At 39.1% G+C, this 26,332-nt stretch overlaps 1 protein-coding gene across 1 annotated transcript in view; it reads left to right on the top strand.

The window, feature by feature from the left end:
* The window catches only part of COL21A1 (collagen type XXI alpha 1 chain), a 194,489-nt gene extending 168,843 nt beyond the window's left edge, over window positions 1-25,646 (top strand). The window contains exons 23-30 of the mRNA XM_073336269.1: window positions 10,464-10,499; window positions 11,152-11,196; window positions 12,817-12,849; window positions 17,693-17,839; window positions 17,928-17,982; window positions 18,368-18,568; window positions 22,616-22,693; window positions 23,666-25,646. Of these exons, the coding sequence (XP_073192370.1) occupies window positions 10,464-10,499; window positions 11,152-11,196; window positions 12,817-12,849; window positions 17,693-17,839; window positions 17,928-17,982; window positions 18,368-18,568; window positions 22,616-22,693; window positions 23,666-23,853 (783 nt within the window). The 3' untranslated portion in view covers window positions 23,854-25,646. The remainder of the gene's footprint in view (window positions 1-10,463; window positions 10,500-11,151; window positions 11,197-12,816; window positions 12,850-17,692; window positions 17,840-17,927; window positions 17,983-18,367; window positions 18,569-22,615; window positions 22,694-23,665) is intronic.
* Window positions 25,647-26,332: the final 686 nt, after the last annotated feature.

The following is a 26,332-nucleotide window of genomic DNA, read 5'->3' as shown; positions in this document are numbered from 1 at the left end:
AGGTCTCCACAGTGGTGTGCGGGTAATAGTGAGGTCTGACCCTAGTATGGCATGCAGTTGTTCGTAAAAGCAGTGGGTCTGCGACTTGGCACTGGATCGATTGTTGGCCTCCCTGTCTTTCTGGATTGCCGGACAAAGTTCCTTCACTTTCACGTCGCAGATTCTTGTCATGTCCCTTCTTCTGCATCCCCTGTGCAAATCTGCTCAGAGATGTCCACGTTCCCACAGTTGGTTCGTGGTTGTGCTTGCACAGTCTCTTCTTCCCACAGGCCCAGGAGATCTAGCATCTTCTGTCTAGTCTAGGCTGGAGTGAGTCTGGAGTGCATAGCTGGCATGGTCAGCTGGGTAGTTGCACATAACAGTGGAAAGCTATTAGAGATGTGTTCATCAGGATGGACAATCAGGAAAAGGCATTTCAAAAATTTGCATTTTTTAATTTGCATATGTAGTGGCAGGGGATTCTGTAATCCCTGGGTAGTGGCATTAACAATTGTGATCAGAGCGGTCAGTGTTGTGCATTGTGGGACAGCTGCTGGAGGACTGTTAGGGTCAACATAGGTAACTCAGTGTCTACACTCATGCTGTGTCGACATCAGCATATCGACCATGGTTCAACGCTGCTCAGGGAGGTATGTCGACATAACAGAGAGCTTTCATTGGTGGGAGACAAATTTAAGGGTAGACACATGTACAACTAGGTCGACACAAGGCAGCTTAACATCGACCTAACTTTGTAGTTTAGATCAGGGCTCAGCTTGCACCCAAAATCACAGCACTTTTGGAAATGTAAGCACACAGGTTTTGAATTAGTGAAAGATATAGTTAAGTTTGCATATATGCTTTCATTATAGTCTCCTACTCTTACATGCTGATAGCTTTCTCAGAAAATTCTCATTTGAGTCTGAAACTTTTCATTTTTGGTCTCAGTCAAGAGGTGAGTTCCTTCAGTTTTCCTGGAAGCTGCAGGGGAAAAAGCCTTCTAACATTGTTAGCTTTAAAATATTGACCTTTCTCCCCCTGAGACAATCAGAGTCCAGACACCCACAACAGGAGTTCTGAACCCCAGAGAATAAGCAATTGTATCAACTAGTTGTATACAAAGTGAGCTGTAACTCATGAAAGCTTATGCTCAAATAAATTGGTTAGTCTCTAAGGTGCCACAAGTACTCCTTTTCTTTTTGGAAAGACATTGAAACTAGAAAGAAAACCCCAGTTGTGGAAAGGAGGGATTTTCCCCTGCTCTGAACATCCATGCATCATCATGCCAGAGAAAGATGGGAAAACAAAGGAGAGGAAAAAACTTTTAAAAACAGGCTTGGGATTGAGATTTGGTAGTCAAAAACTGAGGGCCGGCATCTAAGTAGGGTGCTGTCTGTGAAGTACTGGATCTCCTCTAGGACAGAGGGCACACTGGGAAACTGTTCAGAGGCAATAGGTAACTTGTATTAGAAAAGGGAATTTAACTAACATAGAAGTGTAAAACCTGAGATCACATCTTTTTGTTTATTTTCTGTGTAACTTGTATGTATTTGCTTTTCCTTACTATTTCATCTTTGAATGTGTGATTTTTCTATTATATAAACTTTTTCTTTATTTTTATCACAAGCAGATCTCTGTTGTGTAAACAGTGTAGAGTGCATGTGCCAAGGTATCATGTCTTTGGGGGTGATGAACCAGAGGAAAAGTCTGAGTATCTGGTAGTTAAGAAGTTGTGGAGATGGATTTGGGGGTACTCTGGACCCGAAGGGATCATTGCGGTCACCCTACAAGAAGTAACTAGGCTGTGGAAGTTAGTGTGGGACCTTATGCTTGTCGGCTGGCTTTTGGTGTCAGAGCACTGAATCATAGCAACAAAACATTAAGATACTCAAAGTTACAAGGCAGGCAGTGACAGAACCTTTATTGGTCTGAGTGATCCCCAAAATGTCACACATCCCTCGGCAATAACTCACAAAACCTCTGTGGCAAGTAATTTGGCCTCCCTGAAGAAATATCAGCTATGATTCTGGATATGGAATGGAACTTTAAAACTCCAGAGTTATAAGTGATTCAAAAATCATTTCTGCGCATGCTGTATGGGCATCTAAGATTTTTAACAGTGCTTAATGAAGTCCTGCTCCTTAGATGATGTCCTGCTGAGAACTGCCCATTCCCTCTGCATAGCTTAACCAGGGAACAGGGAAAGGACTTTTCATAAGCTATTAGGTCACTTTGCATGCAGGAAGTTGTAAATGTCTCAGGAAACACATATAGCAAAATGTCCGAAAACTGCCTTAGCAACACACATAGGAAAAAATCCCAGGCATGAAAATATTGCAGCTGTCACTATTAGAAATGGATGTATTAGGCTGGATGTCAACATGTGTCAGAACAGTCACATTGAAGTAGTTCTGATTACTTTGATCTGGCCTGTTATGTGTATTTAATTATGTTTAAGTGTAAATGGCAATCAGAAATCTGTGCAGTGCAGGTGATTCAGTATAACTCTGAGAATTTTGACTTCTTGGCCTTGTCCACACAGGTTTTTTAGTCATTTCAGTTGAGAATCTGATTATCGACCAAACCAGTTGAATTGGTATTACCCTAGTGTGCAGTTTTACCGATACAAAGGTAACTTATATCAGTATGGCTTATTCCTCTTTCCCAGGAACAAGCTATATCAGTGTAAGCACCTTTTATTGGTAGAACTGCATCCGCAATAGCGGGCTTATACTAGTATAGTTAAAGTAGTACAACTTGTATGTAGAGAAAACCTTGATTTCTTGATTTTTGTGGATTTAAATGTACAATCTTAAGGAGAGGAGATGTGCACATAGTTTTTTCTTTCATATAATACTGTGGATTTCCTGGAAATTAGATCACTCCCTTGCTTTCCAAGATATATATGTATATGTGTGTGTGTATGTGTGTGTGTGTATGTATGTCTTATGGAAGAGGACACTTTACAGTGAGAGTCAAGGATGTACAGGTGGTGTATAACCCTAGAAAATATGGTAGGCGCTAGTGTATACATTATCCATCTGGCCTTTTTCCAGTTAGTCTGTGCCAAAGACGTGAGAAGTGCTAGCCCACAGAGTTATATTAAAGGGGATTCCCCACTAACCATGACACATGACTATCATAAGATGATTAAATGAGTTTTACAGCTCCCAGTGTTTTGAACTGTGGATTCTTTGCTCTTCATTAATGCTCCAAAACTTGAAAAATCAACCAGTGATTTGGTTTTTTTTATCCTCAGTGTTAGTTTATATCACTATTTATTGTTTTATTGCCTTTGTTCCAAAATGAGCAGTCTATAGTCTGTATCTTGGCATTAGTGATATGTGCTGCATTGCAGAATCATTTACTAATGCATTTATAAACCCAGTGGATTTTAGGTGCATCATTCATTTGATGCGCTTTGTTACCTACTTTAAAAGGAGTCTTCATAAAACTGAAATACATCATATATATGGTTGTATAAAACATGCGGCGACTGAAACTCCTGCTTGACACTGGATGTCAGGAATAAACGTCTGGAAGCAATACTGGAAGGGGGACTGGGCTTTGGGAGAGAGAACACCAAGTGGGGGAAGCAGGAAAAAAGAATTAAGATATGAAGGGAAGTCAAAAGAGAACTTGGGTGAAGCAACAGCAAATGAGGAGAAAGAAGGTCAACCAAGAATGAAGAGGAAGGGGAAAGGAAAAAACTGCAAAAGAGGAAGACAGAATGCAGCTTTGGCCTGTAAGGATGAAAGGGAGAAAGCTATCTTCCAGTGAAAATAAAGGAGATATGGAGATGCATCGTAGGAAAAAGTTTAGAGGAAAATAGAGAAATAGAACGGTGGGGGAACTGAGAGAGAAGAGAAATGGAAAAGAAAACATGATAGAGAAAGAGAAACTTGTCAAACATTGAATTTAGATGTTATTTTATCTTGTTGCTATTACCTTCTACATATTAGTGTGTTTCTCTTGAAAAACCCCCTATCTCTAGCCTAAAGCAAATTTTAGAAAAATATATTGTCCTTGATAGGTGTGCATTCATCACACTTTCCCTGATCTACAGTCTTCCTTCAGAGGTCTTCAGAGTCCTGTATCATTTGTCTAACAGATGGTCTCCTTTGCTTGGGATGTAGTTGACTATGACTATCAGCACCCACCTGGTTTAATTCAAACTAAGTGAAATTTAAAAACTTGCACATACCTTTTGGCAGCAAGTGTCTTGTTAACAAAATTTTGATGTTTTCACATAGCTCGATTTTTTTTTTTGCCACAAAAATTGATTGAAAAGAAATTTATCTGCTGAAATGTGTTTTCCTAGTATTCAAATGCCCTTCAAGATATGCTTTTCCATTTTCTGCTAACTAATTCATTACTCTTAATTTTTCTGTATTTACACTCTGCTTGTCTATTATACCTGCTAAACCTGTATGACTGCTAACATGTCTGTGCCACTTTACAACTCTAACTATGCTTCTGTGGTCATTACCCCGAGTTTGGCTGTAACAAATTTCTCTGTAACTAAATCAAATAGCAAGGACAGGATAAGAACACAGTGGGAAATTCTGTAAAATCAACAGCGAGTCGGATTAAGGAGTTCAGTAAAAACACTCCCCTCGTTGAGAATAAAAATGCACACTTCGTAACTTGCGTAGGCTGAGGACATTGTTCATATCAGGGGCTCTTTGCATTCCTCCAATTCCCCACCCTTATAAGCTGCCTGTGTGCCACCTCCCCTTCCCGTGTATTTCAGGGACTCCCTGAACCTCCCCTCACCCCTCCATCCTGCCAAGGGCCCTGTATTCCCCATTTATGCCTCCCCCACACCATTATCCCCATTCTTTCTCCCATTGCAGGGTCTCTGTGTGCTCCCCTCTCCCCCATGGCAGAGTCTCTGTGTTCCCTGCTTCCATCATCACCACCACTTCCCCCTACACCCCACTCTATTACATTGCATGTCCCTTCTTTACTCCTTTCTGCCACATCCATTTCCCCCCTGCCCACTTGTCTCAGCGTCCCTGCTGCCACCACTACTGCCACTCACTTCCAGCCCTCTCTGGGTTCCTGGTTTGCCCCCCACCACTACCCCATCTCTCCATCACCCTGCTCCTTCCCACCCACCCACCATTCTTGCTGCCTCTCTGTCCAGGTCTCCATTTACTCCCCACATTCTGCTCTCCTTTCTCCTCAGGACCCTGCCTCCAAGCTACAAATCCTCCCTGTAAGGCTCTCTTATTTCGGTTAGAGTCAGGCTACATATAGGAAGTTAAGCTGCTGCCACTGATATCTGTAGGCAGGTGCAGGGGCTTGCAGAGAAATTCCTCTGCTTGTAGCAGCTGTGTGTCTGGGGGCCCTGATTTTCCTTTAAATCCAGCTTTTCCAATGTTCTGATTTGCACAAGAATCATTAAGGTTCTGCCCGTAGAAGCCAAGAACATTCCCTGAAATACTGGGAGTGGATGGGTCATTACACAAAGTAAAACTATTCTCTCCCCCTCCCCCCTACTGTTCGACAGATGTTCTTGTCAACTGCTGGAAATGGCCCACCTTGATTATCACTACAAAAGGTTCCCCCCGCCCCCCACTGGTAATAGCTCACCTTACCTGATTGCTCTCGTTACAGTGTGTATGGTAACACCCATTGTTTCATGTTCTCTGTGTATATAAAATTTCACCACTATTTTCTACTGCATCCGATGAAGTGAGCTGTAGCTCAGGAAAGCTTATGCTCAAATAAATTTGTTAGTCTCTAAGGTGGCACAAGTACGCCTTTTCTTTTTGCAAAAAACAAGGGGAGACGGTAATGCCTAGTTACAAGCTATGCAGGAAAGACAGAATAGGCTAAAGAGCTAGAGAAGTAGTGGTGTAAGTAAAGGATTCTATGGAAAATTCTGAGTGGAGGGGATCACAAAGTTGAACCTATATGGATACAAATTCCAAACTGTATGAATATAAACACATTGTTGGTGTTTTAATACCAGCCTCCTGATCAAGAAAAAAATTGTGTGCATGGTGTTGAGAGAGATTAAAGAGGCAGAATAATGTAACAAAATTCTAATAATATCGGACTTCAGATACTCTATATGTGTACACTTCGAGCCGGGGGTGTGATTCCCAGCTGGAAGAGATGTCCTTATGCTAGTTCTGATTGAGCCAGCGTACTAAAAATAGAGTGTAGCTGCAATGGCATGAGCAGTGGGAGGGGCTAACCACCCCAAATATATACCTGTCTGAGACCATAGGCATGAACTGTAGGGGGCTAGATCCTCCCATCACTCACAGATAGATGCTGTTATTAGTAGGCTAGTTCGATCAGAGCTAGAATGGGTATGTCTCTTTGATCTGGAAATTAAGCCTGCAGCTTGAAGTGTAGACATACCCACAGACTAGTCTAACAACATAACAGGACAGAGTTTAGAGAAAAACATTCTTGACAGTTAGTGATTGCTTCTTGGGACAGCAAGAAAGGACCTCGGGGTTACAGTGGACGAGAAGCTGGATATGAGTAAACAGTGTGCCCTTGTTGCCAAGAAGACTAACAGCATTTTGGGCTGTATAAGTAGGGGTATTGCCAGAAGATCGAGGGATGTGATCGTTCCCCTCTATTCGACATTGGTGAGGCCTCATCTGGAGTACTGTGTCCAGTTTTGGGCCCCATACTACAAGAAGGATGTGGAAAAATTGGAGAGTCCAGGGGAGGGCAACAAAAATTATTAGGGGGCTAGAACACATGACTTATGAAGAGAGGCTGAGGGAAGTGGGATTGTTTAGTCTGCGGAAGAGAAGCATGAGGGGGGATTTGATAGGCGCTTTCAACTACCTGAAGGGAGGTTCCAAAGAGGATGGATCTAGACTGTTCTCAGTGGTAGCAGATGACAGAATGAGGAGTAATGGTCTCAAGTTGCAGTGGGGGAGGTTTAGGTTGGATGTTAGGAAAACTTTTTCACTAGGAGGGTGGTGAAGCACTGGAATGGGTTACTTAGGGAGGTGGTAGAATCTCTTTCCTTAGAGGTTTTCAAGGTCAGGCTTGACAAAGCCCTGGCTGGGATGATTTAGTTGGGGTTGGTCCTGCTTTGAGCAGGGAGTTGGACTAGATGACCTCCTGAGGTCCCTTCCAACCCTGATATTCTATGATTCTAGAGCACACAGGAAGAGAGATGACTTAATCTTACCTAACACAGGCAAAAAGAAAAGGAGTACTTGTGGCACCTTAGAGACTAACAAATTTATTTGAGCATATGCTTTCGTGAGCTGCAACTCACTTCATCGGACACATTCCTTTGAGAGTGTGTGGCACAAGCTGTCAGCATAGTCTGTAGATGGTAATGGATTTTTTACCTTGAGTCCTTTTGGTATGATGTCCATCTGTTTGCATTTGGAAAGGAAGATGATGTCTGTCTGTATCTGTGCGAGTTTTTTCATGAAGTTGATAGATTTCCACTCCTTACGGCTAAATTCAGTGCCTTGCATAATGACAGGTTTCAGAGTAGCAGCCGTGTTAGTTTGTATTTGCAAAAAGAAAAGGAGTACTTGTGGCACCTTAGGGACTTAACAAATTTATTTGAGCATAAGCTTTCATGAGCTACAGCTCAGGCACTAACTCAACATGTGACAGGAGCTGAGCCACTGAGTAACAGTGACCACAATATAATTAGGTTTGACATCAAAGGGGCAGCTAGGGTACCAAAAGTGATGAGTGACACTAAACTTTAGAAAGGGTGATTTCAATACAATGGTAAGTTTAGTCAAAATGGCCCTAAAGTTAAAAGTGAAGGAAGTAAAATCCTCAGAGATGGCATGGATGCTACTTAACAAATCAATAATAGAGTCTTAGAAGACAGGTATTTCTTTATAAAATGGCACCAGGAAAATAAGGAGTAAACCAATATGGCTAAATGGCAAGGTCTGAGAGGCCAAATAGAAATCCTTCAAACTTTGGAAATCTGACCCAGCTGACACCAAGAACCATAAATTACAGCAGGTAATAAGTAAGAGGGAAATTAGAAGTCTACCAACACAGTTTCTGCAAAGGAAAATAATGTTACTCTAATCTCTTAAAATTCTCTGAACAGCTCAATAAGATAGTATCTAAAAGAGAACCAACTCTTAAAATTTCTTTAGACTTCCAAAAAGCCTTTAAGAAGATCTTCTGCAAGAAGCTGATAAAGAAGCTAAGTTAGTCATGGTATAAAAGCAAAATACTGTTATGGATCAAAAACTGCTAAGAGGCAGAAAATGGAGCGCTTTGCAATGGACATACTCCTTTAATATTGTATCTGTGAGTGGAATAAATGAGAATATGTATTGCAATTTAACTAAGGGCTCCTCTATGCAAATAATTAGTGTGTGGTAAGCAGGGATGCAAATCTACCTTGCAGTAGCCTGCTGCACAGTCCTTATCCATGTGAACCTTGCTACTGAGCACTAAATATTCCCTAATTTTGATCTACTCTTGTTCCAAACAGGAGTACATCAAAGCACACTGTGGAACTCTTTTGTGCACGTCAGCATGGTCTACACGGACCACATGTCAGTGCACTCTAGAAATCACATCCCCATTGCTATGCTGTGTAAACATTCCTTGAGTGTGCAGCAGGCTAACGTGAGATAGATTTATGCCCCCAGGTTGCTAGCAACTAACTATTTGTATAGACAAGCCATGAGGTTATAATTTAGTATCGAGTAAAACAGTATCTTGTCCATCTGAAAAGAAAATAACTCGGAGAAAGGTTTCAGAGTAACAGCCGTGTTAGTCTGTATTCGCTAAAAGGAGTACTTGTGGCACCTTAGAGACTAACCAATTTATTTGAGCATGAGCTTTCGTGAGCTACAGCTCACTTCATCGGATGTATCCGATGAAGTGAGCTGTAGCTCACGAAAGCTCATGCTCAAATAAATTGGTTAGTCTCTAAGGTGCCACAAGTACTCCTTTTCTTTTTTCAGAGAAAGGTGTAGTTTGGGCATGTGACAGGAAAATAGATGAGCTTCGGTTTTATCATAGTTTATTTGTAAAATAAATACTAAACTGAAACTGAAACTAAACTAAATAACTTATCTATTGTTGGATCTGACAAAAGTGTACTCAGACCTTCTAGGGTTTTTGTTTAGTCAAGATCTCATTAATACTGTTAAACACTTAGCTAAACATTAAAATTATTTTTCTGGAAACAAATACTTGGATCCAGCAAGAAACATAAAAAAAGAATAAAATGAAATAGTCCCTGCCTTCTTTAAAAATTGCAATTTGGCCCTTTCTTTCCACTCCCCACCCAGTTCCTCCCTTTGTATGTTGTCATCACTCACCATATTGTGTCTATTCAGGATCTCAGTTCTTTGTTCAAATCTGCTAGCTCAGACCTCCACGCTTAGGTGAAGCCCCATTGAATTTCTGGATCAGGGCTTAGATTCTAAATGCCCTATGGCAGAGACTTGTCATTGTACATCTGTAAAGCACTATGTATACCTATGGTGCTGCATAAATGATGATAATTAGCAGGTAATATTATACATAAGGTGTCAGATGTGCAATGTGGCTGTTGGATTACTTCAGGGGTTTTGCAGTTGAGTTAACACTGTGCGACTAATTCTTATTTGAGTTTACATCAAGGTAAACTGCATGCATCCGATGAAATGAGCTGTAGCTCACGAAAGCTTATGCTCAAATAAATTTGTCAGTCTCTAAGGTGTCACAAGTACTCCTTTTCTTTTTGCGAATACAGACTAACAAGGCTGCTACTCTGAAACCTGAAAGGTGTTGAGATTTTATGGTGCCAGGCACTGTATTAAAAAAATACATAGTATACAGATATAGGGGGAGATTTTTTTATGCCTTTGAAAATCTCCCCCATGTAGATTAGATAGAAACTCTATTTAAGTTGAACCAGGATAAATGCAAATGAATCGGGTTTTGTATGTAAGTTATGGGATTCAAATTCATGTATTGAAAATACGTTCTGATTAATTCTCTAATATCAAGGTTACGTGTTATGTATTGTAGTGTTAGCTGTCATTTTTACAGAAATTATTTGGGCTTTGCTCACCATGAATGAAAGAAGGTGAACATCCATTTACTATCAGAGTTGCACCTGCTTACATCTGCAATCAATCTGGTCCTCTGGTAAAAGCAAGGCCCAATTTAACTTCTATTAAATCAATGGTTGAACTCCCACTGACTTCAACAGGATTCCCAGCAATCTCCTAATTTTAATTTGACATGTCAATATTACTGTTCTTTATGATAGTTATCTGCACAGCAAATTCCCTACTTATTATGGTCCTGTTCCTGCAAAGCTGGTAAGCATGTGTTTAATGGCTTTGCTGGATCAGGAATTATGGACATGAGGATAGAATATTTAGTTTTCAGTCACCATCAATGTACTCCACTAACTGCTTCTCTTGTAGTTACTGAAATAAATTAAAACACAAACTAATGTTTGTAAAATGGATTATAATGGAAATTTTATAATACCTTAAAATATTTTACAGGGGGAAAAAGGAAACCAAGGTGAAAGAGGTATCCAGGTATATTAACTTTGTTTTTCATTAAATATCATTTGGCATGCCATATGTTAAAAATTAATTCAATTTGAATTAAAATAAATGGGAGCCTTGCTTGACTAAGGACTGCAGGATACAGTCTTAACTCAGTAAATCACTGCACAATATGAACTCACCAACACAATGTTATGAAAGTTAGTTTGAGAGAAAGAATGGGATTTTCAAAAGTACTCTAAAATGGCTTAGCTGCTCCCACTAATTGTAGGGGGGCAGAGTTAGGCTAATGATGAGTGCTTTTGAAAATCCACCATAGGTCTCTAAATCTGTAATGTCATAAAAATGAGGACTTTCCTCAATGCAGTGCTAAAGCGACTGAAATAGGCAGGAACAAGGAAGATCAGTATTTGTCTCTGTATGTTCAGATCATAGGCTTACTCCATTGTGTCTACAGTCGAAATGTATGTCCAAACTACACAGTTTGGAACTGAATCTTGAAACACCTCTCTGTCTGCCTCCCATCAACAAACTCGGTGATGGGTGGATCCAGGTTTTTGACTGAACCTGTTATAAAGATGGGCCTTTGGTTAGGGCTTATCTCTTTACATTATTTTGACTACTTAATTTGTTCACCTAAAGAAATATGTAGTGTTCAAGAAAGTCTGCTTCTTTTCTGAAGGGACAAAAGGGAGAAGGAGGAAGACCAGGAACTCCAGGCCAACAGGTACCATTAAAAGAATACACAGTTTAAAAAAACTGCATTTATTTTGCTGCTTCAGAAGATAAATGCCATTTACAATGGTAGTTCTTTGAATCTAAAGAAATACATTTGATATATTTACAAGTAAATAGGATTGTATTGATTATTTAAAATGTCATTAAAATATAGTTTAAACTTTAAAATAGTTAACCCAATGAAATGAAAAATAAACTGTATGTTGAAAAATAGAATAGAAAGCAGAGAAAAAGAACAGGATTGTTTATATAACGAGGGCAAAAAGGCTGAGGGGAGAGTTCTGCAAAGGTAAAATCTAGTTATATCATTGCAGTAGTAGAAAGAAACTGATTCCATTTTTCAAAGTTTTTATTTAAATCAGTTTATTTTGCAATATTATTGATAAAACAATAACATAAACTCCGCATAATGTAGTAATGGAAAAATGGATTCAAGCTTCTGAAAGTCAAGCCCAAGACTATACAAGCCCTCCAATCACTTTTGTATTTATCATGCAACATTTTCATCAAGTATTGCATTTAAAGATTCAATTACTTTCATGCTGGAAATCAAGTCAGTGTGTTAGTATTTTCTGTACTCATAAATTACAGATGTTTCCTGTTTCAGCTGCAAATCAGCTAACTTCTCTTTTCTTTAACCTTGTTCCAGTATGTTTTGATTGTCATATTTGGCTATATTAACATACCATAGGAAATAACTGTTAGTTGTAAGTGTAAGAACTTGCTAACTACATGCTTTGTCATGTCTAAATTGCAAAGTACTTACTAGCAGTACAAAGTTAAAGCTAGATTGTGAAGAAAATAACAGTGAAGATTGTTCTCACAATCAGTGCATTGGTACTATCAGAACATGCCTGGTTGGAAACACAAGGAGCCACATTCAGTGAAGCTGGGGTAAGGAATTATATACCCCAGACTGACCCTCAAAACCTCAGGAGGATTTAACCAAAAGGAGGCCAGGCGGTGCTACCTCCTCTCCCCTTCCTCAGGGATTCTACCTGACAGATGAGATGCAGCTTCATTTTGTAGCAAGGCTCCATAGGAGTCCCACCAGTGCAGACAGCTGAGGTGATGTGCCCTCTTGCCATGCTGCTTCACACCCAGCGACATCGGTGTGTGCCTTTTGGCAGACAGTAGGTTGTTAGCCATTTTCTACCACTGCAACATCCTCCTCCAAGACTGACATTATAACTCAAGGGCCTGGATTTCTGGCAGCCAAAGCCAATTTAAACACAGATTGAATCTGGATGTCAGTGTGTAAAGTCTCTGGGCCATTTGGTTACACAATGAACCTGTTATTTCTTTAGCTTTTTATTGAGGCAGTACTTATCAATAAGTGTTTCTTGTAAGAAAACTAATGCAAGTGCATAACATACAATGTGTATGATAATTTACCTAATGATCTGCTAGTACATTGTTCATATATATTAATTTTTAAGAAGTTAATTAATGTTTGTTTGCTGTGCCTCATTTGCCTCGTGTGTAAGTATAAGAATTCAGATGTATTTTGAAATAAATCGTAGTTAATTTCCAGATTTAGTAAAAGAATGATGCATCATAATGGTGGCTCAGTTTGATTTATACTTTTTTCCACATTTGATTTCCAAAGGGAGCAAATGGATTGAATGGAGTAAATGGAGAGGTACGTGTTTTCAAATCACAAGCACCATTTTTTAATTCTCTTTGCCAATTGTGTGAATAGTGACTATGTAAAATGTGTGCTAAAGGGCTTGCTTTTGTCCTCATTGGCACAAAAATGAAAGGGGATGATTGGATGCAAAGTCAGGTGGGAGGAGGCATGAAAAAAGAAAGATTTAACAACAGAGTAGAAAAGCAATGTTTTGGGAAATCAGTGACTGAAAAGACAAAGAAATATTGTTTAAAAAGAGAGAAAGGAATGTAGATTTTCTACAGAACTCCAAGTAAAACAGAATCTGAAGACAAAAGAAGGGGCTTCTTAGAGAAAAACAAACAAGTAAGCAAGGGACTTTAAAAAAAGAAAAGAGTAATTTGTTTTTCTGGAGACTCAATCCCCAACTCTTCATTTTTAAAAAATGTTATAATTCAATAAAATGGTCCAAGAGACACCCTTATTCGGTGACAGCCTCTTTTGAGACTGACCCAAACTATCCCCAAATCCACTGGGCCTGATTTTGAACTCACTTCCGTTGGTTTTACGCTAGTATGACTCACTCGGGTCAATCTGGAGCTCAAAGACATTCTCTTGAGGGGATGGGGTCCTGTGAGGGGTCCTGGATTTTGGAACTTGATCCCTTCCTTGGTCTGCCAAAGCTCAGATTTTTTAGCTTTCTGGGTACGCTGTAAGACCCATCTTTTTTCTTCTTCTCTTGGGCTGCAGAGGAGAACATGGGTTGAAATGGATATATTTATGGGCAGTCGTTTTTTAACTTCATGTTGTGCTTTTTAATTCATGGGACATCTGCCCAGAGCACTGGATAGGTGCCTATAGTTCTGTTTATAAAAACTTAAAAAAAAAATCTAATTAATCAGCTTCATTGTAGTTGTTCCTGGTTCCGACTCTAGGGTAAATGAAATCAGTGTACATGGGCCCATTCAGTAGAACTCTGTTTCATCTTTATTAGGAGATTCCTTTACACAATCAGTTTTTGGCAATCCCTTGTTGGGTTTCACTTAAAGAAGGTTTGTTGTATTTCACTAGCTGAACTTGTTCTTTAGGGCCCCACTTGAGCTGAGTACTTCAGCAAGTGTGCAACTGTAAGCAACTGAACAATACTATAGGCTTCAGTGGAACTATAACCATCCTTAAGATTACACTTGTGCATAAGTATCTTGCTTAATCATGGCCTAGCTCAGTAAAAGATTGTCATAGAACCATCTATCTGATGGTTTCCTCATCTGATCCTCCTGCATTTTCTAAATCACCATAATACTGGGGTATACTTTCATGGGATATGGACATTATTTACATTTTTCTAATACTCTTTGTAAGACATTTGTACAAATAAATATGATTTCATTTTGTGTACTTATAAGAGCTGTACAATTTACAATATAAGCTTATTTTAGGTTTTGGGGTTTTTACAAAATATTTTTATTTTAGTACTTGTTGTAAAGGAATTGTTTTAATATAAAATCTCTCCAACCAGTCTGTTTCAGCATTTGTTAAGCACCTCTCTTTTTCTTGACTGTCTCTGCCAATAGCAAGGGTCAACAAACAAGGCCACACACTGGATGTGGTTTCAGAGTAACAGCCGTGTTAGTCTGTATTCGCAAAAAGAAAAGGAGTACTTGTGAGCTGTAGCTCACGAAAGCTCATGCTCAAATAAATTGGTTAGTCTCTAAGGTGCCACAAGTACTCCTTTTCTTTTTACACTGGATGTGGCTGGCCATTACAAGACCAAGATTTGCTGCAGAAAACATTCTTTCAGCAGTTTCATCTTATTTTTTGGCAGGTTCTACAGGCAGTTGTGCTGATGATTCCAGTATTTTGCCTTGGTTTCTTACGTGGGCTTGCTGCCTGCTGTTTCGTTCTACAGTAGATGCCATTTTCTCTAGGTTGCATTGTTTTTTAACATTTCACAGCCCTTTTAAAAACTTATTTAACAATAAATCAACTTACAAGTAATTTATAAGTCTCTAAATATGCTCTATAGCTATAATATAATTAAAATAATAATAAATTCCTCCCAACTACCGTAAATATTTTCTTGTGTCATATTTCCAAAAATGGGTTTCTAGATTTATTCTCTTATATACATTTTAGATACCTAAAAAGTGGTCTGATTTTCAGTTGTCAGCGTACACAGCTCCTGTTGTAGTCAAAAGCAGTTGTAAGTGCTCCACACCTTAGCAATCTCTAAACCAGGGATTGGCAACCTTTGGCATGTGGCCTGTCAGGGAAATCCGCTAGTGGGCCAGGATGGTTTGTTTACCTGCAGCGTCCGCAAGTTCGGCAGATCGCAGCTCCCACTGGCCGTGGTTTGCTGTTCCAGGCCAATGGGGGCTGTGGGAAGCGGCAGCCAGCACATCCCTCAGCCCACACTGCTTCCCGCAGCCCTTATTGGCCTGAACGGCGAACCGTGGCCAGTGGGAGCTGCGATCGGTCAAACCTGTGGACGCTGCAGGTAAACAAACCGTCCTGGCCCACCAGCAGATTTCCCTGACGGGCTGCATGCCAAAGGTTGCCGATCTCTGCTCTAAACCTTAACAATCCCGTGAAGATATGTTAGTGTCTGTTAAACAAAGATTTATAACTGCATCATACAAAGAGAATACAAATTTAAACAGTCTTAACTAAAAGCACTGTTTTCTATAAAACAAATTTTGAATTGAGAACAGTGGAATGCTTGTCAAAGTCTGCTGTATAGCTGATCAGAATTTAGTCAACAATTCATTTGTTGATGCTGCATAAGAAAAATACCAACACTCTGTTTCTTTACTCTGTTAGCTGCATAGAACTAACAAGTAAAGAGTCATAATTTCGAAAATAAGTCAAAATTTAATTGCAAGTATACATGGAGTGATACTCTGCTGAGTAGGAAAGTAAAGGAAATTTTTATACAATTACTTTTCTGGATAGAACTATCAAATAAATGTATGAGTGAGATGAAAAAGGCTTTGGCTTTCCATTTGCAGAAAAACCTGAGCTAAATGACTTTCTGTGGGTTCACGGAACTTTAGTGCTTACTAGCCTTAAAAATGTTAAGGGACAGATGGTGACTGGCTCATGTGTGGCTGTTCCCCCTCATCCTTCTTGCACTCCACTTACAGAGGTCAAGCATAATCACAATTCCCTTGAGAGCCCCTGGGATGCACCCCACCCAAAGGCAGCAGGGTCATGAGCCTGTCCACCAACCTGCTCCACACCGGCCAGCAGAGTTGGCCAAGTACAGAGTAAGAAGCATGCTACACTATCGTAAACGATGGTGCAATGGCCATGCTCTTCCAGCATATAGGGAAGCTCTGGGAGGTTTATCCTTCCCTATGGTGGTGAAGAACTGCACTGCTGCTACATGGGGCTGTGCCAAATAGGTTTGCGTGAGCCCTAAAATTCTGTTGTAGGATGATCTAATAATATACTTACTGTACAATGAAATAGAATATAAGACCTGTGGCTGCTTTATAAAAAAAATGTTTGACTAAGGACCTCTTAAACTTTCTTCCTTTGCCCAAAGGAATATTATTTATTTAGCAATATATAGTCTGTTGCTTTGTTTCTGCACTTCCATATAGCACATTTGGAAAGGGTGAAATAGATTTATAAAGCTGCTGTTGAAAATATACACTAGTCATATGAAAACTGAAAGGAAAAACTCATAAGGGAACAAAGATTAGACTAATTTTAAATCTGGGAGTGTACCATATTCCACTGCAATAGAGGTTTGTTGGCTCCAAGTTTGGAAAGTAGTCCAAATTAACGAATGTGGTAGGTAGTCAGATGTAGAGGAATCACTACTTAAATTAAGTTTTCTTATTTCAAAATGTTTCCCAGTATTGGCTTAATCTTACTTAGCAGATTGTCTACTGTTGTTGCCAATTAATTTGAGAATAACTGAGGTCTGGAAAAAAGAAGTAGCACAAATCAAACTCAACTTCCTCCCCCCCGTCCTGTCGTCCCTCTGCCCCCCTTCCCCGCCCCTTCCTGGATGGTAGAGACGTAGAGTGAACTTATGTCTCCTTTGTAGTCAATGGAAGTTTTGCAATTTACTTAAGTGGAGCCAGAATTTCACCCTTAGGCTATATCTTCCCTTGTGGTTGCATGCAGAGTATGTAATGCAAGCTCCCCTAGCATGGGATAAATAGCAGTGTAAACATGAGGCATGGGTTAAGCAAGTAAAGGCACGCCAGAACTTTCAGGTACATACACGGCTCTCTACATGCCCAAGCAGTGCCCAAACATATGCCCAAGCTGTTTTTAGTCGTGTAGTGTCCCACTGCCTCCCCAGTGCTGGAGCCTTTCCCTGCGATGTGTAGCTACACACTGTAGTTTGGACGCAGCATGCTTTTCACTGCAGTGTGTTGCTACACATACTCTATACGTCTCCATTAGTGTAGACAAGGCCTATAATCTTCCAAGAAGATTTTTAATGTCCTGTATTAATATAACTGTGGTATCATCAAAAAGAGGAGAGAGCCATTTAATAATTTTCTTTTCCTTTAACTGTTATATAAAATAGTTCTGCCTAGGATTAAAAGTTTGGTCTGTACAAAGAAAAGTAAAACTGTTCTCTGTAATGGTAATTTATTGAGTAAATTTTTCTTGTAAGCATACTTGAATTAAAATATTATTCACAAAAATCCAAAGAATTCAATGAATTTTTTTGTAGAGATGGACCTGTTAATCAACATCCTCTGTCAAGATGATCCCCACAGATAAATTAATTCAGATTTATTTTTATGAATGCATCTTAGTGAAGGTGCTGCCAGCTCCTCACAATGAAGATTAATTTTGAAAATTAATTTTGAAAAATCTAGGTTACGGTTTTTGTTGCCTTTGGTTTCAGAAAGGTGAGAAAGGAGATCCTGGCATTAGAGGCCTCAATGGACAGAAAGGAGAATCTGGTGTTAATGGTTTGGTTGGACCTTCTGGTCCAAGAGGACAACAGGGAGATAGAGGGCACCCAGGGCCACCTGGAGCAGATGGAAAACCTGTACGTACAGAACCTGACATTGTAGTTTTCATGCACTTTTAAAAAAACTTTCTATGCATTTTTTATAACTCTTCTATATTCAATTCAGGGAAGGGAATTTTCAGAAGAATTTATTCGGCAGGTTTGCGCAGATGTACTGAGAAGTAAGTCCCAGAGATTGCAATGTATTCTTTATTTATTTAAAATACTCTGGCTACTTTCATGATAATTATAAAGATATCCTGTTCTCAGAAAAATCAAAACTACTAACACAATGGACTGTCTACAGGTTCTTATGATATAAGTACACACTATAGTGATAATGTCTCCTAATCTTTCCAGTCTGTGGGCCTTAATACGTCACCACTGCCATCTCCTCCTCCTCCACAAAAAGCCAGATATTTTGCTTTTGGTGATTATATAACAAATGATTTATCTTAAATCCTTATTAATGTAGTTTGGCATTTGGTTATTTTTATCTTGCATAGTAATATTATCTCAGTGTCATTCTCAGAATAGTCTAAAGCATTTTCATTTGAATTCTCCTAGCCCAGTTGCCTGTTATCCTTCGGAGTGGAAGACTACAAAACTGCAACCATTGTCAGTCCCAAAGTGCTTCCCCAGGACGTCCTGGTCCACCAGGTCCAATAGGCCCAGAAGGTCCTAGAGGTTTTTCTGGTTTACCAGGAAATGATGGTGTTCCAGGTCTTCCAGGAGCTCCTGGGAGTCCTGGTGCCCGTGGGGCAAAAGGTAACTGCCTGGGTATCTCACGAAGCAAATAACATATAGCTTTTACTTTTTTTACATGTTCAGTTCTGAATGGTACTTGAGTGGGTAGCAGTAGAGGGTCGAGAGGAGTCCACACCATGTAGTTCGGTTCAGGATACAGAACTCATTTCCGAAAGTTGAGAGATGTTTGGTTTAATTTTTCTGGTTCCGACCATTTTAGAGAGAGGCTACAGAATTGAAATCTGGATCTGAGTCAGAAGGTTTTGGAGGGGTGGTTTCAGAACCAGCATTTGGGTCCAAATGTTTTGCTGAAGTAAAAAATTGTGGCCTTCTCCCAATTTAGCACTATATGGGATTTGACCTTGTGCCTAAAGTCCCCCACAGTTTGTCTCTTTAAGGGCTCAGTCATGCCTTATAGGCACAGTCTTACATTAGGGGGTAATATAGAGCAGCACTTCTGTGAGGGAGAGTGCCTCACAGAATTCCCTGGCATATAGTGGAGCTCATCTGCTGCACCATTCCTTAAGGGGGTGTGTGGAACTATGACCTAGCCTTGCATAGTCCTTGCACTCAGGTGAACTCACATGGGCCTTCCTAGATTTCACAGCTGCAACTGTGCCTGACCCTTGCATGGTGAGCACTTTGCAATCATTTAAAGATGTTTTTCTTTGGCTGACCTCAGGGATTGACCTGTCAGCAAGGAAAGTGCTCACCTGCACAATGGGCCATTGCTAGACCCAGTGGCAGATTAGCTACTGGGCCAATGGTGTCAGTGCCCAGGGGCCCTGACCAACTGGGAGACCCCGGAAAAATGGGCGATCTGATCCGCTATGCCCGGCACTCCTTCTGGGGAGCGGGAGTGGGGTTGGGGCACAGGGGCTTGTCCCGCTCTTCCCATACAACTGGCGCTTCTGCTGGGGAGTAGGGGAAGCCCCCGCACCATGCTCCTGCTCCCTGGCAGGAGCACTTGGGGGAGGGACAGGGGGAGACTGCAGGCGGACGGGGTGGGGAAGTGGCCCCCACTTGCTCTGGCCCAGGGCCCCCCAAAAGCATAATCTGCCTCTGGCTAGAGCTGGTCAAAAATTAGAAGTTCTGTCCTGTGGGAAATTCTGCTATGTTAACATATACTTTTTGTCCTCACTCAGGATGAAATGTCAAAATATTGAAATTTTTCACAGAATAAAACGTTCAGAAAAAATTTGATTTGCAAGTGTCAAAACATTTCATTTCAGCTCAGCTCAACAGAATTGAGAACAAGGGGCATGAAGCACTGTGGAGGTCAGGCAGCCACAGATTAATAATGAACTGGCCCAAATGTTTTGATTCTATTCAGCAAATCAAACTGTGTTGAATTGGGAAGACCCAAAGTGAAAGTAAATATTTTGTTTCAATTTTCCTAACAGGGAAAAAAATCTGCAATATTAAAATTTCCTGTGGCAAATTTCAATATGACAAGAATCACGTTTACCACTGGAAATAACATTATGACAGAAAATCCCCAACCAGATATAGCCATTTCCTTCTAAATTACTGCCGAATATAAAAAGAAGCCGTTTTGGTTCTAGTGTATCTAAGAATATCTGTCATTCTAGTTTTCTTCCTCTATGAGAATAATGACTGCTCTTAAAGATTTTATATTCAATGAAACCAGCTTTAATTTATCACTTCAAGGAACAATACAAATTGGTTCCTCGTTCGAGATTTTCTAATATAGGTGGATCAGAAGTGTACTCCAGTGGGCTACATTCCAAACTGATTTATACCTTGTGTCACCTTACTGCAGTCAAGGTGGTAGCACTAGGGCTATGTCAGGTCAGAGTTTGTTCTACTATTTTGGGGTTACTTTTGAATGGTCTCAAGAAAATAGTTGCCTAATTCACCTATGTTCTTGGAAAGGTTGAACTGTCCTTTACGTCTTATCTGGTGGTTATGCTCTGTACTTTTAATTGGGACACTTGGATTTGATTCATGCTCTTCTTACCATTTCTCACTTCAGTAATCAAACCAGTTTCAGTAAATTCTGCAATAAAAATCACTATTCAGTAATCGTGTCAGCTAGGCTTGTGATCTTGTCAAATCTCTGATATTAACTAAATTAGGCCTAACCTTTATGAATCCTCCATAGGAAAAAGAAAAGGAATCTGAACCACTATCAATGGGTTTTTTTTGTTTTATTCTTTCTGGGTCCTTTTTCCCGGGGATTTTTGGTCTTTTCTCCCTTATTAAAAGGCTTGCAGTCTCTTTTAGCCTCTTAAAAATGCGGAGTCATTCTCCATCTTTGCTCCTTACTTCGTTTCCACAGACAATTTCTTAGGGGAACTTTTTAAAATCTCTATAGTAGATTGAAATTTTCCTTCACTACTGTACTTATTTGGAGTGGCTGGGCTTAGGGATTCTTTAACTCGGAAAGTCTGGGCAAAATGCCATTATCAGCAGAATGCATGAAAGCCAAGATACAATGTTTCATTATGTGGAAAAAATGAATGATCTTGGAAAAGGAGGAACCCCTAGAAAAGATATTTTTAATCTTGTAAAGAACATTTTATGAACCTCTGAGCTCAAATTTTGGACAGCAAAAGATTCCAAGGAAGCTACAGTTTGTACTTTATTCTAACAATATGTACTGAAGTGATGTAGTTACCTTGTATCCCTTAGACTTCACCTTGATACTCTGGAATACGCTGTTGCACACAGTTAGTCGAAGATTACACAAGAACATGATTATCATTTGAGACTATTAAGGGGTTTCATTTCTTATAAAAAGTGCCATACTAACATTTGAGAATATAAGGAGTCAGTGTGACTTTTCCAATAAAATCAACTTCTATGTCTAATTGTTTTTTCTCTCTGGTGTATTGTTTTTCTTAGTGTCTAATTATCTTTTTTTGCATTTGAAATAATAATTTTTTGACTAAATACATTCAATATATGTGCATTTCACTTAGACTTGTATCCCTTTTTACAGCAGGGCTGAATTTGGTGTGTGTTTTCTAAACTTCTTCACTTTCTAGTATTTTCTTTAGACTTCATTACTTGCTACTTGTTTTGAGCCTATTACCCTCTTGAATAATTTTGTGGCATAGTCTTTTGAATTTTTTATATTTTCTCACAATTAATTTCTAATGAACATTAGCCTAATTTTCCTAAACTTTTACTTCAGTTACAGCCCAATAGCTTTTACTATCTTTGTTACCCTGTTTTGTAGCTTTTCTAGTTTCAGTACCCTTTCTGTAATATCAGCCACAATCCAGCAAAGCATGTAAGCCTGTGACTAGCCCCATTGATTTCAGTGGGTCTACTTACATGCTTAAAGTTAAGTACATAGTCAATTGGATCAGAGCCAAGGTGCATGGTAATGTCCAAAATATGTCATCTTGGGTCTCAGCAACTATTATGTTTCTACAGCATCAAAAGAATCTCTGAGAAGGGTATGTAAAGCAGGATGCCAACTGTAGCTCAATGAACATTTTGAAAATCCTCTGACATTTTTGTCTCTGACCCAGAAAACCAGATTAATTTCGGAGCACGTTGAAGTTTTGTCTTCAGCAGTTAGATACTTTTATCTCCATTAATACTGATTAATCTTCTTGGCTACTCAGCAAAGGCTGAAAAAAGGTGGCAATCTTTTTCACCGAAGAAACTGAACACATTAGGCCATAGGCTGACACGTGTAAGCACTGAATTTGGCTTGGTATCTCTTGTTTGAGAGAGATTTTAATTTCTGATGTAAATTTTGAAAGATCACCTGTATATTTTCTGTTTCAACTAGAGACCATGTTCAAAGCTTCAAATCCATTTTTTCATGTGACCTATTCAAAATGCCACCAGTGAAAGGCAAGCCAGAATTAGCCTTCACCATCAATCCTGCCTATTATCTACACCCCTCCACCCCCACACTCCCTTCAACAGAAATTACTTGCCATTAGATCTTAAATTGAAATTAGGCTGATAAATAAGGCAATTACAATGTTTACCATTGAACAATCACTCATCCAGCTCACCGCCTTTTCAATGTCTCAAACAAAAACAATGCTTAGTATGCATGTGTGTGTGTTTGGTATCCTACAGGGCCACCAGGAAAAAATGGAGAAAAGGGCAGCCAAGGAACTGGGGTTCCTGGAATACAAGGGCCCCCTGGCCCTCCAGGTAAGGCCTGAGTTAGCCATGTAGATTTCATTACGTGTTAATTATTTTTAAAATGTTGGTTACTAAAATTAACGTGATTGGATTAATCTTAAGTAGTTATATTTTACACAGTTTAAATAGTATTCCTTTTATGCTGGTTGCTAGGTAGGAAAACACTGTGGGTATGTGTGTTTTTATTGCTTTTCATTTGAAGCCGAATATATTATTTACTATAGGGTAGGTATTTATAGATATAAGTGACTCAAATTCCTATTCCTTGGTAGACTGAGATTTAAAATTAGCAAAATTCCCTTGTGTAGTGGAAGAAGAAATAAAACGCAACATGTCAGATTTTCAGAAATGTTAAGAACCCACAAACCTAATTCCCACCTATAGGAGCTGCAGAGGCTCTGAAAATCCAGGTTGATATATTCATGAAATCACACAGCAATTTCTTTTTAAAGGAAAGCTGTTTTTTTAAACAATAGTATGCTCTGTCAAAATATAAAATTGATCCTTTGGAGGAGATGATAGGGCCTGATCCAAAGCCAATTAAGTCAATGGAAAGGTGCCTATGGACTTTGGTTCTGGCCCACAGTAAGCTGGACTATATGATAAAGTAACAATACACCAAAGCCAATTTTTAAAAGTTTCTTTTAAAATAGCTTTTAATTTTGATTTGATTTTCAATCTATTCTGCTATTCATCTTGATTGTTTGTTTGTAAATTTGATTCAAGTTCGTTCAGTAGATGACATAGGTAATATGATTATTTGTAACAAACATTTAATTCCTGGCATATAAACTCTAGTGCCAAAGAAGTCCTTTCTTCTGAAAGTGAAGTTTTGTTCAGCTTAGTACAGAAACAGGAGCCAAATGCAAAATTCTGAACTTCCTCAAAGTTCTGGGATGTTTGAATCCAGTATTCAACTTGGACCCATCTCTAACAGTATATATACAGCAAAGTCTAACTACTTGTTGTATATATGTCAAGGTCCTGAAGGTCCACCTGGAATGAGTAAAGAGGGACGTCCTGGAGAATCTGGGCAGCCTGGTAAAGATGGAGATCGTGGAAATCCTGGAATTCAAGGACAACCTGGACCCCCAGGAATTTGTGATCCTTCGTTATGTTTTAGTGTAATTGTAGGAAGAGATCCATTTAGAAAGGGACCGAACTATTAATTTGCAACGAGTTAGTCCGTGAAATAGGTATGGTGCTTGTCTTTTATGGTCTTTCAAGTCTCAGGAAGATGACCAGAAATAATAATCCCTTAAACAGGAACAAAAGTACCTCTGGTTTGGTAAAGCAATAAAGATCACACAGGTTATACATTCCATTCAAAAAGAATCTCCATTCATATTGGGCCTTTAGATGCATAACTAGCATTGATTAAATATCAAGGGTTTCCAGAGAGACAGTCAATTTTACCATGACTAAAATTAACCATGACATTTGATTTTTAATATTTAAGTGCCCACTCATACTCCTGCTTCCATTGAAGTCTATTAACATTGCTAGATAACTTCTGTTGACTGTAATGGGAGCAGGATTTGGCGCTAAATGTTTATTGATCAGGTTTTAAATCACTGTGAAATGTTTCACATTTAGCCTACATATACAGTAATTGATTTTGAAAGAAAGTCTAGCTGTTACTTCATATGTGTGTGAATTTTATTGGTTTATGTACATTTAATATTTTATAGCTCAAGGCTTTCCATTAGCAAAAGCATGTGTCTGATTTTTACAACATTGAGAAAAATGTTTGGCTTTTTTATGCCAGTAATTTCACCCAATCTATCTTCAATTAATTTAGATAAAGGTCAGTGTGAAATGGAATCGCAATTTATCTAAGGATCAGGTTGAAATGGAATGCGGCTGAGATTTCACCCCAGAATGACTCATTCTAACTAAAGAAACGAAATGAGTTATAAATTAACTGACATTAAACATTGCATTATTTTAAAAATAAACTTTAATTTGTTTGCAACTACAGTCTACAAAGGTTGAAAATCACATTTTTTTACAACGAAGTTTAACAAACTTAATACATTCAGTAAAATTACAGATCTAGCTCCATCCCCTTTGCTGTGCTCCACAAGGACTGTAGGTGTCAAACATAAAAAACAGGATTACAAAAAGAAAGGTCTTTGTGCTTGCTAACTAACTGCAATGTTTGTTATGTTACTTTGTTTTCCATTTTAAGCAAGACATTTGTATGCTAATTTTCATTGTATGCAACACTAGCAAGAAGTACTTCTTGCATTCTAAGTAAAAAAGCAATTGCACAGTTCCCATTAAAATTTGAGTACATTTTTAAATTAATGCAGAGAATCTTTGTATTGCACTTAACCAAAGCTTTATATGACTTTTTTGATGTGCTGTTTTTCTGTTGTCGTGCTACAAAAATTTGGTAGTAAGCTTGACATTCAAGGTAAAATAAAAGTTTGTAGAGGCTTGGTGGTGATGTGATGAATAAATACAAGGGTTTTTTAATTGTCTGTGCTCTGTGATAGCACAACAGAATATATACTATGCCCCTAGGGTAGGTATTTATACCTGGGGGCTGCTCTCTGATTTGGTATCCTTCCATCTTCTCTAAACAAAACCCAAAACAGAAAACCCTCTAAAAATAAGAACAAATCTGTCTCATTCCACCCCCACCCTGAAATCCCCAAATCCATCTCATCATGTAGAACCTGAATGTCATACCCTTATTCACACTGCGTAGCTGATTACTCCATGAGCGGTCACACTGACTTAAGTAAGACCAACTGTGGAATTAAGGTACTATTCAGTCTCAGTAAGGGTACCAGAATCTGTCCCATAGAAATGGCATAATTCCATATGTTGTTAAAACCCTAATTTTAGTATTTAAGTGCCTACTTAAATGTCGACTTCCAGCTTTTCTATATTAATATCCTCAAATGCTTTTTTTTTTTCAGTAAAAACAATGAGGAGTCCTTGTGGCACCTTAGAGACCAACACATTTATTTGGGCATAAGCTTTCGTGGGATAAAACCTACTTCATCAGATGCATGGAGTGGAAAATATAGTAAGCAGGTATAAATATACAGCACATGAAAAGATGGGAGTTGCCTTACCAAGTGAGGGGTCAGTGCTAAAGTAATTTTCCCTCTGTTGATATTCACCCCTTCTTGTCAACTGTTGGGAATGGGCCACTTCCACCCTAACTGAATTGGCCTCATTAGCACTGCGCCCCCCCCCGCACTTGGTAAGGCAACTCCCATTTTTTCATGTGCTGTATATTTATACCTGCTTACTGTATTTTCCACTCCATGCATCTGATGAAGTGGGTTATATCCCACGAAAGTTTAGGCCAAAATAAATTTGTTAGTCTCTAAGGTGGCACAAGGACTCCTCGTTGTGTTTACAGATATAGACTAACATGGCTACCACTCTGAAACCTGTCACTATGTTTTTTCAGTTGAGCTCACTTCAATTTGAGATTTTCAGTCACCTGATTAAACAGGAAATAGAATCACTGAAGCCAGAAATGGAAAAGTCCTACTAGATTATATCTTCTCTATCTCCCTGCTAATAATTAAATGTTCCTATTGTTTATTAAGTACTCCCCTCATATCAGGATCCATCTCTTGCAGCAGAACAAACAAAAGCCATTTTAGTAATCTTCTTGAATTA

The sequence above is a fragment of the Lepidochelys kempii genome, chromosome 3, assembly GCF_965140265.1.
Source record: "Lepidochelys kempii isolate rLepKem1 chromosome 3, rLepKem1.hap2, whole genome shotgun sequence".
Classification (NCBI taxonomy): Eukaryota; Metazoa; Chordata; order Testudines; family Cheloniidae; genus Lepidochelys; species Lepidochelys kempii.
Note: the sequence above shows the minus strand (reverse complement) of the source record. Positions and strands in the feature narration are given on the sequence as shown.